The sequence below is a fragment of the Dipodomys spectabilis genome, unplaced genomic scaffold, assembly GCF_019054845.1.
Source record: "Dipodomys spectabilis isolate Male_0828 unplaced genomic scaffold, ASM1905484v1 ptg000147l, whole genome shotgun sequence".
NCBI classification, from domain to species: Eukaryota; Metazoa; Chordata; class Mammalia; order Rodentia; family Heteromyidae; genus Dipodomys; species Dipodomys spectabilis.
The window spans coordinates 5567561-5581290 of NW_024870824.1; the positions used below are offsets into that span (position 1 = coordinate 5567561).

The 13730-nt window shown below is 40.6% G+C and overlaps 1 protein-coding gene across 4 annotated transcripts in view; it reads left to right on the plus strand.

The window, feature by feature from the left end:
• Positions 1-13730, plus strand: part of Kdm3b (lysine demethylase 3B) — a 77356-nt gene that overhangs the window by 42382 nt on the left and 21244 nt on the right. For all 4 annotated transcript variants that reach the window (XM_042691929.1, XM_042691930.1, XM_042691931.1 and 1 more), the window contains 6 exons: positions 747-961; positions 2033-2185; positions 6272-6379; positions 8193-8320; positions 11154-11433; positions 12217-12473. In XM_042691929.1, coding sequence (XP_042547863.1) covers positions 747-961; positions 2033-2185; positions 6272-6379; positions 8193-8320; positions 11154-11433; positions 12217-12473 — 1141 coding nt within the window. The remainder of the gene's footprint in view (positions 1-746; positions 962-2032; positions 2186-6271; positions 6380-8192; positions 8321-11153; positions 11434-12216; positions 12474-13730) is intronic.

Below are 13730 nucleotides of genomic sequence, written 5' to 3' on the forward strand. Positions count from 1 at the left end.
TTTTTCTCTTTCTTTTTTGGTTGGTTGTGGGGTTTGAACTCTGGGCCTGGACGCTGTCCCTCAGCTCTTCAGCTCAAGGCCAGTGCTCTGCCACTTGAACTACAGCGCCACTTCTGGTTTTCTGAGTGGTTTATTGGAGCTGAGAGTCTCATGGACTTTCCTGCCCCAGCTGGCTTTGAACTGTGATCTTCAGATCTCAGCCTCCTGAGTAGCTAGGATTATAGGCGTGAGCCACCGGTGTTTGGCTCTAGTCACATTCTTTGGCTTAGCATAGGTATAGAACAGGTAAATGGAGAAACTGATAACTCTGGTAACAGCTTTTTAAAGAACTGGGACTTACTATGTTTTAAGTAGGATACATACAGTTGGACCCCCATATCTGCTATTTCACCTCCACAGATTTCACCAACCACAGATTGAAAGTATATTTAGGCTTAAAATGGACTGATCACTCAGATATTTTTGTCATTATTTCTTTAAAAATACAGTATAACAGTTGTTTACTTAGCAGTCACATTGTGTCAGGTGTTATACATAATCTCAAGATGACTTAGAATATATGTTAGGATGTCCATCTCTCTCTATATATATGTATTTGTATATAACATAAAAGTACTGTATCATTTTATGAGGGTCTTGAGTAACCACAGGTTTGGGTAGCTGGGGCTGGGAAGTGCAGCCTAATATCATTCCCCATCATATCCCAAGGGACAACTGTATTTGACTTATCTATTTTCCTATCTCAGGTTGATCTTCACCCGAAAAGGGGTACTTCGTGTAGAGGGGTTTCTAAGCCCTCAGCAAAGTGACCCTGATGCTATGAACCTGTGGATTCCCTCTTCTTCCCTAGCAGAAGGGATAGACCTAGAAACCTCAAAATACATCCTTGCCAATGTTGGGGACCAGTTCTGTCAGCTCGTGATGTCCGAGAAGGAGGCCATGATGATGGTAGAACCACATCGTAAGACACCCTGTTTATCTTCCAGACATTACTAGTTGGACATTGCTATTTTCTTTCATTTAAAGGGGGATTGGTATGAGTGGAGGTTAGCATTTTCTATGATAAGTTAAGATCCATCAACTTATTTTTGTAGCAGCCTATAATTAATGTCTTAACTGTATTCCCCAGACCTCATTGTTTCAGTCTTTGACAATTAACAAGCCAAAAACTCTGTTTCTGCTTCCACTTCATTTTTGTCACACTCCAATAAGATATAGATCCTGAGCTGGGAAGGTGGCTCAGTGGTAGAGCGCTTGCCTTGCCTGCATGAGGCCCTGGATTTGATTCCTCAGCACCACATAAGTAGAAAAAGCCGGAAGTGGCGCTATGACTCAAGTGGTAGAGCTCTAGCTTTGAGCTAAAGAACTGAGGGATGGCACCCAGGCCCAGAGTTCAGGCCCCATGACCAACAAAAAAAAAAAAAGATATATTTAGATTCCCATTTGGGTTTGATTCACCTTGAATATTTTAGTTTATTTTGAACAAATTCCTATTAGTAAACAATATACTATAGTTTGTTAATAGATGTGGTGCTACTTGAGTGCCACGTTTCTCCTATACAACCCACTTTATTATAGATATATTATTCTAAGTCTATGAGATACTGTACTCTACTTTTAGATCAAGGAAAATCATACTTTGAAATTGTGCCCTAAATTTACAAAAAAGAATCTTCTTATTTCAAGCTCTCCACAATTGAAAATTTTATGTTATAGTTTGTTTGCTTTTGAGACCAAGTGTGGCTATGTATATAGTCCAGGCTTGCTTTGAATTGATGATCCTTCTGCCTCTCTCTAGCCCTAGGACTTTACAGTTATCTTAAGTGACAAATCGAAGGAATAATTTCCTATGGACCTTAGGTTATCTTATTTGAAGCTTTCAAAATGCTATAAATTCCTTGCATTTTGTAACTATTATGATAGAAACAAACTTTGTGAAGCTTTCAATTTTATTGCTAGACAAAATGGGTGGTGGGTCAGTGGATCTGGGGTCTTTTGTTATATAGTCAATGCCTCTTCTTCGTTCCACCAGAGAAAGTGGCATGGAAGCGAGCTGTGCGAGGTGTTCGGGAAATGTGTGATGTATGTGAAACAACTCTCTTCAATATCCACTGGGTTTGCCGCAAATGTGGATTTGGAGTCTGCCTTGACTGTTACAGGCTCAGGAAAAGCCGTCCACGCAGTGGTAAGGAATTGTATTGTCCAGTACAGCTCTAGAGGTAACCTGAAGGTGTATGTTGAGAGTTGGAAACTGAAACAGATACCTGAGCATTCATGCTTATAATTCTAGCTACTCAAGAGGCTAACATCCAGAGGATAGTGGTTTGAAGGCATCCTGAGAAGAAAAATAAGACTTTTTTTGTTTGTTCATTTTTATTGTTTTGGGTTTTTTTCTTAACCTAAGATCTAACTTATTTATTTTTAAATTCTTATTGTTGATAAAAGTGATGTACAAAGGGGCTACAGTTACATAAGTCAGGTAAAGACAATATTATTTTTTGGGTTTTGTTTTTTGTTTTTTGTTTTTTTTGGGTCCGGTCGTGGGGCCTGAACTCTGGGCCTGGGCGCTGTCCCTCAGCTCTTGAGCTCAAGGCTAGCGCTCTACCACTTGAGCCACAGCGCCACTTCTGGCTTTTTTCTTTTTGCTTATGTGGTGCTGAGGAATTGAACCCAGGGCCTCAGGCATGCAAGGCAAGCGCTCTACCACTGAGCCACCTTCCCAGCCCCAATATTATTTTTTGGACAGTCACTCCTTCCTTGCTCTTCCCAGCTTTTCCCTCCCATCCCCACCCACAAGTTGTATAGTTAATTTTCAATGTAATGTCTAGTGATTACCACTGCTGCATTTGTTCACCTTTCATCCCTACATTTCTGTGTTCCCCTTACCCTCCCAAAGACAGATAAACAAAACAAAAAGAAAACAAAAATGGCAACAAAGAAAAACCTCATTTCCATTTTCTGGGTTAAAAATAAGACTTATCCAGAATAACTTGCAAAAACTCAGGCTGAGAAGTAGAATAATATGTCATTTGCAGGGAAATGGATGGACCTAGAACAAATCATAAGCCAAACTCAGAGAGACAAATAGCCCAGCCCATGTTTTCTCTCATATGTGCAAACAAGACCTATTTTAGGTCTAGAATGTATTTTACATGAGGACATGATAAATTATACAGGATTCTAGGCATTTACACATGAGAGGATACTCTTAGGAGAGGAACACAAACACATACACTAATAATAATAACAGTGAAATGACTAAGGAAAATAAAATAACCTTTTTTTGTATATATGCTAGTACTGGAGTTTGAATTCAGGTCCCCACACTGTCACTTGGCTTTTTTGCTCAAGGCTAGAGCTCTATCACATGAGCCACAGCTCCTGGCTTATTGCTGGTTAACTGGAGAAAAGCGTCTCTCTGATTAATTTGCATGGAGTGGCTTTGTACCTTGACCCTCAGATGTCAGCCTCCGAAGTAGTAGGATTATAGGTGTGAGCCACCAACACCCAGCAAAATAACCTTTTGAGCAATTTTGAAACTGTACTTCAAAGTAAATGTACCCTTTTACAGTTTCACCAGTAATATATTCAGATTCCATTTTTTTTACATTATTGCCAAAAGTAGTTGTCTTTTATAGTACACCTTGATAGTGTCTATAAAATCCATTTGATTCTGTGGTTTTGATTTGATTAGTGATGTTGAATATCATTTCAGTTTGTCATCTGGTTACTTTCTTTGGAGACATGTATATTCAAATTATTTCCTTTGGTTCTTAGTTTCTTTTCTTTTGTGTGTGTGTCAGTAATAGGGCTTGAACTCAGGGTTTCTCACTCTCACTTGGCTTTTTTTGCTCAAGGTGAGAGCTCTACCCCTTGAGCCATAGCTCCACTTCCAGCTTTTTGTAGAGTAATTGGTGATAAGAGTCACTTAAATTTTTCTGCTCTTACTGGCTTCAAACTGTAATCTCAGATCTCAGCATCTGGAATAGCTAGGATTACAGGCTTGAGCCATGTGCATCTAGCTTGGTTCTTAGTTCCTTGTATGCTAAAAGTCCTTAGCCCTTGATCTCATTCTTCTCTTGGAGTCCAGTGTAACCATTATAAAAATATTTTGGCGGGGGCTGGGAAGGTGGCTCAGTGGTAGAGTGCTTGCCTTGCATGCATGATGCCATGGGTTTGATTCCTCAGCACCACATAAGCAGAAAAAGCCAGAAGTGGCGCTGTGGCTCAAGTGGTAGAGCGCTAGCCTTGAGCTGAAGAGCTGAAGGACAGTGTCCAGGCCCAGAGTTCAAGTCCCATGACCAGAAAGTATACATATGTTTTGGATTGGTTGGTTTTTTTTTTTTTTTTTGGGGGGGGGGTCCAGTCGTGGGGCCTGAACTCTGGACCTGGGTGCTGTCCCTCAGTTCTTCAGCTCAAGGCTAGCGCTCTACCACTTGAGCCACGGCGCCACTTCTGGCTTTTTTCTTCTTGCTTATGTGGTGCTGAGGAATCAAACCCAGGACCTCAGGCATTCAAGGAAAGCACTCTACCACTTGGCCACCTTCCCAGCCCTTGTTTTTGTTTTTTTGGTTTTTTTTTTTGGGGTCCAGTCGTGGGGCCTGAACTCTGGGCCTGGGCGCTGTCCCTCAGCTCTTCAGCTCAAGGTTAGCGCTCTACCACTTGAGCCACAGCACCACTTCTGGCTTTTTTCTTTTTGCTTATATGGTGCTGAGGAATTGAACCCAGGGCCTCGAGCATGCAAGGCAAGCACTCTACCACTGAGCCACCTTCCCAGCCCCCCTTGTTTTTGTTTTTGAGATCCTTTTGACTGAGTTTCCTGAGTGCTGAGATTACAGGTTTGTACCACCACATCCAGCCTAACAGTGGCTTTTGTTGTTGTTGTTGTTTTAATTTACTTGTCAGAGCTTATGCTACTCAGATTTGAAACTTACTTCTACATCTTAGTATACCAGCTATGGTATCTTAGGCTAGTTACTTAAGCCATTAGAGCTTCACTTTCCTTGTCTATAATACAAAGGTAATATCCTTGCTATCCTCATAGCAGTTATTGAGTTACTATGAATTTGAATGAGTTATGAAATGAGTGCTGGCCGCTCATGGCTGTAATCTTAGCTACTCAGGAGGCTGAGATCTGAGGATCACAGTTCAAAGCCAGCCCGGGCAGAAAAGTCCATGAGACTCTGATCTCCAATTAACCACCAGAAAACTAGAAGTGGTGCTATGGCTTAAATGATAGAGCACTAGCCTTGGACTAAAGAGCTGAGGGACAGCGTTCAGGCCCAGAGTTCAAGCCCCACAGTCGACCAAAAAAAAAGAAAAAAAGGTTATTAGTATTTTGTCTATGAAATGGTTGTCTACGACCTGATACCTACTAGCTACTCCATAAATGTTAGTTGTTACAGTCTTTCACTCTTGCCCATTAAAGATTTAGCTGCTATAGGAATTGCCTTTCTATCATAAATAACAAGAAAACCTGGGTAAAACATATGAAATCCTAGTTTCAGGCATTGCTCATCTGACATTAAACAGTGATCCCTGAGAGAAATAAATAAAAAGATTCCCACAATTGCTCCAGCTTACTATATAGGGGCAGCTTTCAGCTATTAGCACAGGAAAACCCAAAATAAGTCCCAAAATGTGTCCTCTTGGACACAGATGTAATTATCTTTCATAAAATTTAAGCAAATTTAGGTCTAGACATATATAAAAAGAATAATAACATCATGATCAAACGGTATATACCATTAGTGGAATGTTAGTTTAACAGTTGAAAATCAGTTCTTGCAATCTGGTATGTTAAAGTAATAACCATATAATTTTTCTCAAGAAGTGCAAAGAAACTTTGTCTAGATATTAAACAAATTAGGGCACGCATGAAAGAAAGGTAAGAATTGGTTCTTAAAAGGGAAAGAGAATCTAAGGTGCAGGTTAAATATCCCTTACTTTAATTGTAGGCAACAAATGTTTCAGATTTTAGAGTTTTCAGATTTTGCAAAGTTTGCCTTAGACTTTACAGATAAAACCCAGAGTGCTATGAGGAATGACTTGGGTTTTAGCTCAGCTGTAAAGCCTTGCCTAGCATGCACAAGTTCCTAAAACTTAAAATGCTCCTAAATGGTTTGAATACACAGTTTTGTTTTGTTTTTTAAGTTAGCTGTTACTCTCTTTAGTCATGAAAAGATTGACCTTTAGGGTTCTAAAACTTCCTCTCACTGGGAGGAATCCACCTTGTAACCCTCATAAGTGAAAGCATTAATTTCTGTTTCAGAGACAGAGGAAATGGGTGATGAAGAGGTTTTCTCCTGGTTAAAATGTGCAAAGGGGCAGTCTCATGAGCCAGAGAACCTCATGCCTACACAGATCATCCCTGGCACAGGTAAGAAAATTCCTTTTATAGATTTGGGGGAAAAAGATGTGTTTTACATAGTTTTGGGTTTTGTGGTGCCGAGGATTGAATCCTGGGCACATGCTAGAAAAGCACTTCTAGAACTCATTTATATCCCTAGCTTGAAAAAATGTTTTTTTGTTCTTGCTGTTTTTGGTTTTTTGTCGGTCGTGGGGCCTGAACTCTGGGCCTGGGCACTGTCCCTCAGCTCTTCAGCTCAAGGCTAGCGGTCTACCACTTGAGCCACAGCACCACTTCCAGCTTTTTTCTGCTTATGTGGTGCTAAGGAATTGAACCCAGGGTCTCATGAATGCAAGCCTTCTACCACTGAGCTACCTTCCCAGCCCGAAAAAATGTTTTTGAGATATTCACAATCCCATAAAATTTGATGAAATGCTTTTTTAATTACACCTGATGCAATGACTTTTTTAAAATTAAATTTCACCAGATTTCTCAGAATTTGGATATTTAGATCTATACATGTTGTATATTTAGATCTATATATGAGGGGCTGGGAAAGTGGCTTAGCGGTAAAGTGCTTGCCTAGCACACATGAGGCCCTGGGTTCAATTCCTCAGTACCAACATAAAAATAATAATACATGTATATATGAGAGTGCATACAGCCACTGCATATTCTGCTCCACTTTTCTGATTATAGTTTCATATTTCTTATCACATTTCCAGATAGACTCTTCTTCTTCACTTAGGAAGCTTGGAGTATTACTTAGATCCTATGTAACTCACTGCTTCCAAACAGTGGCTTCCTGGGTGCTCCATGCTGGTTTAAAAAGCATGGTTAAATGTACCTGTACATGTGCAGTTTACATTGATTTTTTTCTTATGTCTTTTTAACTATTTTTTTCATTGTTAAGTATAGATTACAATAAAGTATATACAATATTTGGGGGGGTGGGGGTGGGAGAGGAGAGATGGGAAGGGATGGCATGGGGAAACAAAGAAGGAGGCAACAATGCTTGATAAGAAATGTACTCATTACCAGGCTGGGAAGGTGGCTTACTGGTAGAGCGCTTGCCTTGCATGCCTGAGGCCCTGAGTTCGATTCCCCAGCACCACATAAGCAAAAAGAAAAAAGCTGGAAGTGGTGCTGTGGCTCAAGTGGTAGAGGGATAGCACCCAGGCCCAGAGTTCAGGCCCCACGACCGGACCCAAAAAAAAAAATAAATAAAATAAAGAAATGTACTCATTACCTTGCTCATGTAATTGTAACCCCTCTGTATGGTATTTTCACAATTAAATAAATAAAAGTATACAATATTTATACTCTTAACCTTTAAGGAATCCACTCCTAGAATTTGGAGGATTTTTTGTTAATATTTGTTGAAGAAGAGAGTATAGCTTAGTGGTTAGAAGGTACAGAACATTGGGGCTAAGCTAAACCTGTGTTAAGAGTCTTCATACTAATATTTACCAACTTTACATTCTTGAGCAAATGACTTAAATTCTCAGTTTGAGTTTTATGACCAAAATATAAGGATAAAAGTCATTTGCAGCTAAGCAGTGGTTCCTGCCTGTATTCTTAGCTATTCAGGAGGCTGAGAACTAAGGATCGAGACTTGGGCCAGAAAGTTCATGAGATGTTATCTCTATTTAACCACAAAAAGCTGGAAGTAGAAGTGGAGTTGTTACTCAAGTAGTAGAGCTCTGACCTTGAGCAAAAAGCTCTGGGATAGTATTCAGGCCCCGAGTTCAAATAAGGACTGAGGGAAATAATATAAAGAAAACCCTTAATACAACATATGGCACATAAAAATGTCCTGATAAGCTGTTATCTATTATTCTAGCTCTTTACAATATTGGAGACATGGTACATGCTGCTCGAGGCAAGTGGGGAATTAAAGCAAACTGCCCTTGTATTAGTCGGCAAAACAAATCTGTGTTGAGACCTGCTGTCACCAATGGGATGTCACAGGTAAGTAGTATGTCTGAGTGTAAATGAGTAAGCATTAATTCTTAGTACCACGAAATGCCCCATTTTCAACAATGTCCCAGGCTTTATAAGGATTTCTGGGGAATTAGGGAATGGGGAAACTTTGTAAGAAGTTTCTTCATCTTTAAATCAAGCATGATTGATAAGTTGCATGGAGAGGGCTGGGAAGGTCGCTCAGTGGTAGAGTGCTTGCCTTGTATGCATGAGGCCCTGGGTTCGATTCCTCAGCACCACATAAGCAGAAAAAGCCAGAAGTGGCGCTGTGGCTCAAGTGTTAGGGCGCTAGCCTTAAGCTGAAGAGCTGAAGGACAGTGCCCAGGCCCAGAGTTCAGGCCCCACGACCAGCAGAAAAAAAAAAAAAAAAGTTGCAGGAAAAAAAAAAAGTTGCATGGAGATTCTTTATTATCTTGTCAAGTTGCATACTTTAGATAGGCCATCTTGATTCAAGCTATTCGGGAAGCTGAGATCTGAGGATAGTGGTTCAAAGCTAGCTCTTGCGTTAAAGTTGTTTTTTATTTCCAAGTAAACAACAAAAGCAGAAGTGGAGCTGTGGCTCTAGTGGTAGAGCTACTAGCCTTGAGCAAAAAAGCTAAAAGACAGTAACCAGACTGAGTTCAAGCCTCTGTTTCAGCACCAAATATAAATTAAGTAAATTAAGAAGGGTCTTTGGCCAGGTGCAGGTGACTTACACCTGTAATCCTAGGTAACTCAGGAGGCTGAGATCTGAGGATCACAGTTCAAAGCCAGCCTGGAAAGGAAAGTCCGTGAGACTCTTATCTCCAATAAGCCACCAGAAAATTAGAAGTGATGCTGTAGCTCAAGTGGTAGAGCGCTCGCCTTGAGCTGAAGAACTGATGGACAGCGTTCAGGCCCAGAGCTCAAGCCCCATGACTGACCAAAAAGAAAAAAGGTCTTTGTACAGATGAAAATATGGAAAAGATTACAAGGAGCACTGTTGGCCTTTTAAGTCAGATGTAAGAAGGTCCCTATCACTTGAGTTCATGTTAGATACAGAAGACAGATTTTTTTTCCCCAATGAGTTGAGTTTATTCTATTCTCAAAACAGTCCCCAGCCTCCAGAGAGAGATAGTGATTTATTCATTGCTCTCTCAGAGATTGAAGATATTGTGATTTGACAGTAACTATTATTTTAAACAAGGTGTTTTTGTCTGGTTTTTGTTTTTTGTTTGTTTTTAGTTTTTGTTTTGTTTGCCTGTGGTGCCACTCCTGGGGCTTGAACTCAGTGCCTAGGCTCTGTCCCGAGATTTTTTGCTCAAGGCTATTGTTAAAGCTGGCTTTGAACTTCAGTCCTAAGACCTCAGCCTTCTCTGTAGGTTTCTTGTCTTTTATTTTTTTTTATTTTTATTTTTTTTTGCCAGTCCTAGGTTTCAGCTCTGCCTGGATGCTGTTCCTATTCTTTTTGCTCAAGGCTAGCATTCTACTACTTGAGCCAGAGCTCTACTTCCAGCTCTTTTAGTAGATTATTGAAGATAAGAGTCTCATGGATTATCCTCCTGGGCTGGCTTCAAACCAAGATCTGAGATCAGCCTTTTGAGTAGCTAGGATTACAGGCATGAGCCTCTGGCACCAGGCTTGAGGTTTTGGTTTTTTTAAAGAACCTGTCAAGCCAAATGCTATTAGCTCACTATAGTTCAAAACCAGCATAGTATAAGACCCTAAATTTAAGCCTTAGTACTAACACAAAAAGAAAAAAGAACAGTTACTTTTTCTTTCTTTTGTCAGTACTAGTTGAACTCAGGACCTTGTGCTTCTAGGCAGGCATTCTACCACTGATCTGTACCTCTAGCCCTACTGTTTACTTTTTTTTTTTTTTTTTTTGCCGGTCATGGGTCCTGAACTCTGGGTCTGACTGCTGTCCCTAAGCTCTTTCACTCAAGGCTAGCACTCTACCACTGGAGCCACAGCGCCACTTCTGGCTTTTTTTTTTTTTCTGTTTATGTGGTGCTGAGGAATCGAACCCAGGGCCTCATGCTTGCAAGGCGAGCACTCTACCACTGAGCCACCTTCCCAGCCCACTGTTTACTTTTTTAAGGACTTCTGGGACACCACTGATACACAGTTGATTATATGGGACATAGAGATGCTAAGAAATCTGGAGATAAAATTTCAATAGAGTTGACATATCAATCAAGCAAATCATTTGGAAAATTCAGTATTACAATAGAGTACTAAACATTTATTATATATTTGTGTGTGCCAGAAATAGGCTAAGGCCTTTACATATATGATCTCATTTAATTCCCAGAACAGTTTTATGAGTCACTGATTTTTTACTGGAAAGAATTATAGACTTTTTTTTTTTTTTTTTGGTGGTAGTACTAGGGCATGAACTCAGGACCTGGCACTCTATCTACCACTTCAGCCACAGCTTCACTTCTAGCTTTTTGCTGATTAATTGGAGATAAGAGTCACAGACTTTCCTGCTCCAGCTACTTTGAAACACAATCCTTAGATCTCATCCTCGTGAGTAGCTAAGATTCCAGGCATGTGACACCATCGCCTAGCTAGTAACTGATTATCTATTGCAGAAATAATCTCAATCATGCTAAATCTTTAATTTTAGTCTTAGTTACTTTGTTTCCTTAGGACATAATCTAGTTTCTGGCATATTGTAAAACTCAACAAATGCATGTTGAATTTATAGAATGGATGGAATAACTGTTTATGGGACAGTATCAGATTTTTCTTCCCAGATCTATGTAACATCAGCAGCCATTGCCAGTCGTGTTTAATTTTCTGTATCCAACTCACTACCCTAAACATGGTTCTAACCAATACTCTTCCCATGCCTTAGCTTCCTAGCATAAACCCTAGTGCCTCTTCTGGAAATGAAACTACCTTCTCAGGAGGAGGAGGAACTACAGCAGTAACAGCACCAGAGCCCGACCAAGTTCCCAAAGCCGACAGCACTGACATCAGATCAGAAGAGCCCCTGAAAGCTGATGGTTCAGCATCAAATAGCAATAGTGAGCTAAAAGCCATTAGGGCCCCGTGCCCGGACACTGCTCCTCCTTCCTCTGCCCTGCATTGGTTGGCAGATTTAGCAACTCAAAAGGCTAAAGAAGAAACAAAAGGTGAGATGAACAAACTGCCTCTGCCCTAACTCTCTGTGAGGAGTCCTTACATTATTCTCAGACTCAGACATTACCATCCACATTTGTGAAATATGCCCCTTGCTTTCTGGGACTGGTCACATAAAAAGAGGGAATGCCTTTCAGTTTCTTCCTAGAAGAACTATTTTAAAAATGCATGTGTCTGGGCCCTCCCTTCGACCTCCTTAGTCAGAATTGGTGCAAGGTTTTAAATAAGCTTTCCAGGTGATTCTGTTCTGCAGCCAGAATTTAGAGCTAGGTTTAGAGCACTCATTTAAAATGGGAATTGTTAAAAACGCACATTCCTGGCCAGGCGCCTGTGGCTCACACCTAAATCCTAGATACTCAGGAGGCTGAGATCTGAGGATCACTGTTCAAAGCCAGCCCCAGGCAGGAAAGTCCGTGAGACTCCCAGAAAACTAAAAGTGATACTGTGGCTCAAGGGGAAGAATGCTCACCTTGAGCTGAAGAGCTGAGGAACAGCACACATGCCAAGAGTTCAAGACCCAAGATTGACCAAAAAAAAAAAAAAATGCATATTCCTTCATCCAACTTAGAATCTCTTGGAATAAGACTCAATAATCTCCATTTCTAACAAGCACTCCAGATGAATACAAGTATTCAGAAGATATACTTTTCTAAGCTGTAGAAAGTAAAGAATTGAGATAGGAACAAAAGGAAATATATGCAATTCATATCAGGAAAAATAGCAGAGCTGGATATTCCTTACTGTGCCTAATACTATTCCTGGTTATGTTCTTACAGAAGCAGGGTCTCTGAGGTCGGTGCTCAATAAAGAGTCTCATTCACCCTTTGGGCTGGACTCATTCAACTCCACTGCAAAAGTCTCTCCATTGACTCCAAAGCTTTTTAACAGTCTGTTACTGGGTCCCACTGCCTCCAACAACAAAACTGAGGGATCTAGCCTTCGAGACCTCCTTCACTCCGGGCCTGGAAAGCTTCCTCAAACCCCCTTGGACACAGGAATACCCTTCCCCCCGGTCTTCTCTACATCCTCAGCAGTAAGTGTCGTGTCTACCATTCTAGCCTTTGCTGCTTTTCCATGAAAGAACTATCAGAACTATGAGTGGATTGAAGGGTACCCTGGTACATAATCAAAATGAAAAGTCTCCCTTAACATTAAGTTTTGGAAATTTTTGAGATCTTTTTAAGTAGTAAACTTTGTACCATATTAGGAAATCAGTAAAAGTTTAGATACTGACATCTTTTAGTCACCACCAGAAAAATTATTATATTTATCCACTTGATTTTCTTGCAGACATTCATTTTTTTTAACCTAGGTAGTACACAAATAGTGTACTCTCCTTATTATTATTATTTTTTTTTGACAGTCCTGGGGCTTGAACTCAGGGGCTTGGGCACTGGCTCTGAGCTTCTTTTGCTCAAGGCTAGCACTCTTGAGCCTATTTTTGAGGCTTTTTCTGTTTGTGTAGAACTAAGGAATCAAGTCCAGGGCTTCATGCAAGCTAGGCAAGCACTTTACCACCAAGCCACATTCCCAGCCACACAGTGTATTCTTGGATTATCTGAGAGGAAACCTTAAACTTTTAACACATCTAGATATGCCTGTGCACCTGCTCCCCTGTAGTGTTCATCCCTTGATCAGTGGCATCTCCTGAGCAACTGCTTATTCCAAAGATGTTAAGTTATTTGAGACTTTCTTTTACATTTCATATGTAATTTGTCAGCAAATCCTTTGTTTGATCTCCAAATGTATTCATCATCTACCTATTTCTCAACAGATCTACTTCCTTTCTGATCTGAACCAGCATCCTCTTTTGCTTAAACTTCTGTGGTAAATTCTTCATACATCCCCCTGTTTCTACTCTTTTGTTGTCCTTATTGTTGTTAGCTGTGGGCTTGAACTTGGGGCCTTGGCTCTCTCCCTGAGCGCTTCTGCTCAAGGCTGGCATTCAACCATTTTGAGCCACAGTGCCATTTCTGATTCTTGAGTGCTTAATTGGAAATAAGAGTCTCATGGGCACTTTTCTCCCTGGGCTGGCCTCAAACCATGATCCTCAGATCTCAGCCTCCTGAGTAGGGTTACCAGCGAGAGCCTTTACAGTGTACTTCAGTACTTTGACAGTGTTTCTCTTTAACTTCTCTCTGACTTCACCCTTCTTCCTCGTGTTCACTGTTCTAGCCATTCTACCCTTCTTATGGTCTTTGAACATAGTATGTTTCCTCTGGTCTTTGCATTTGTTATATCATTCACCTAGAATTTCCTTCTTATGTAACCACAAGGCTTCCCTCATAAT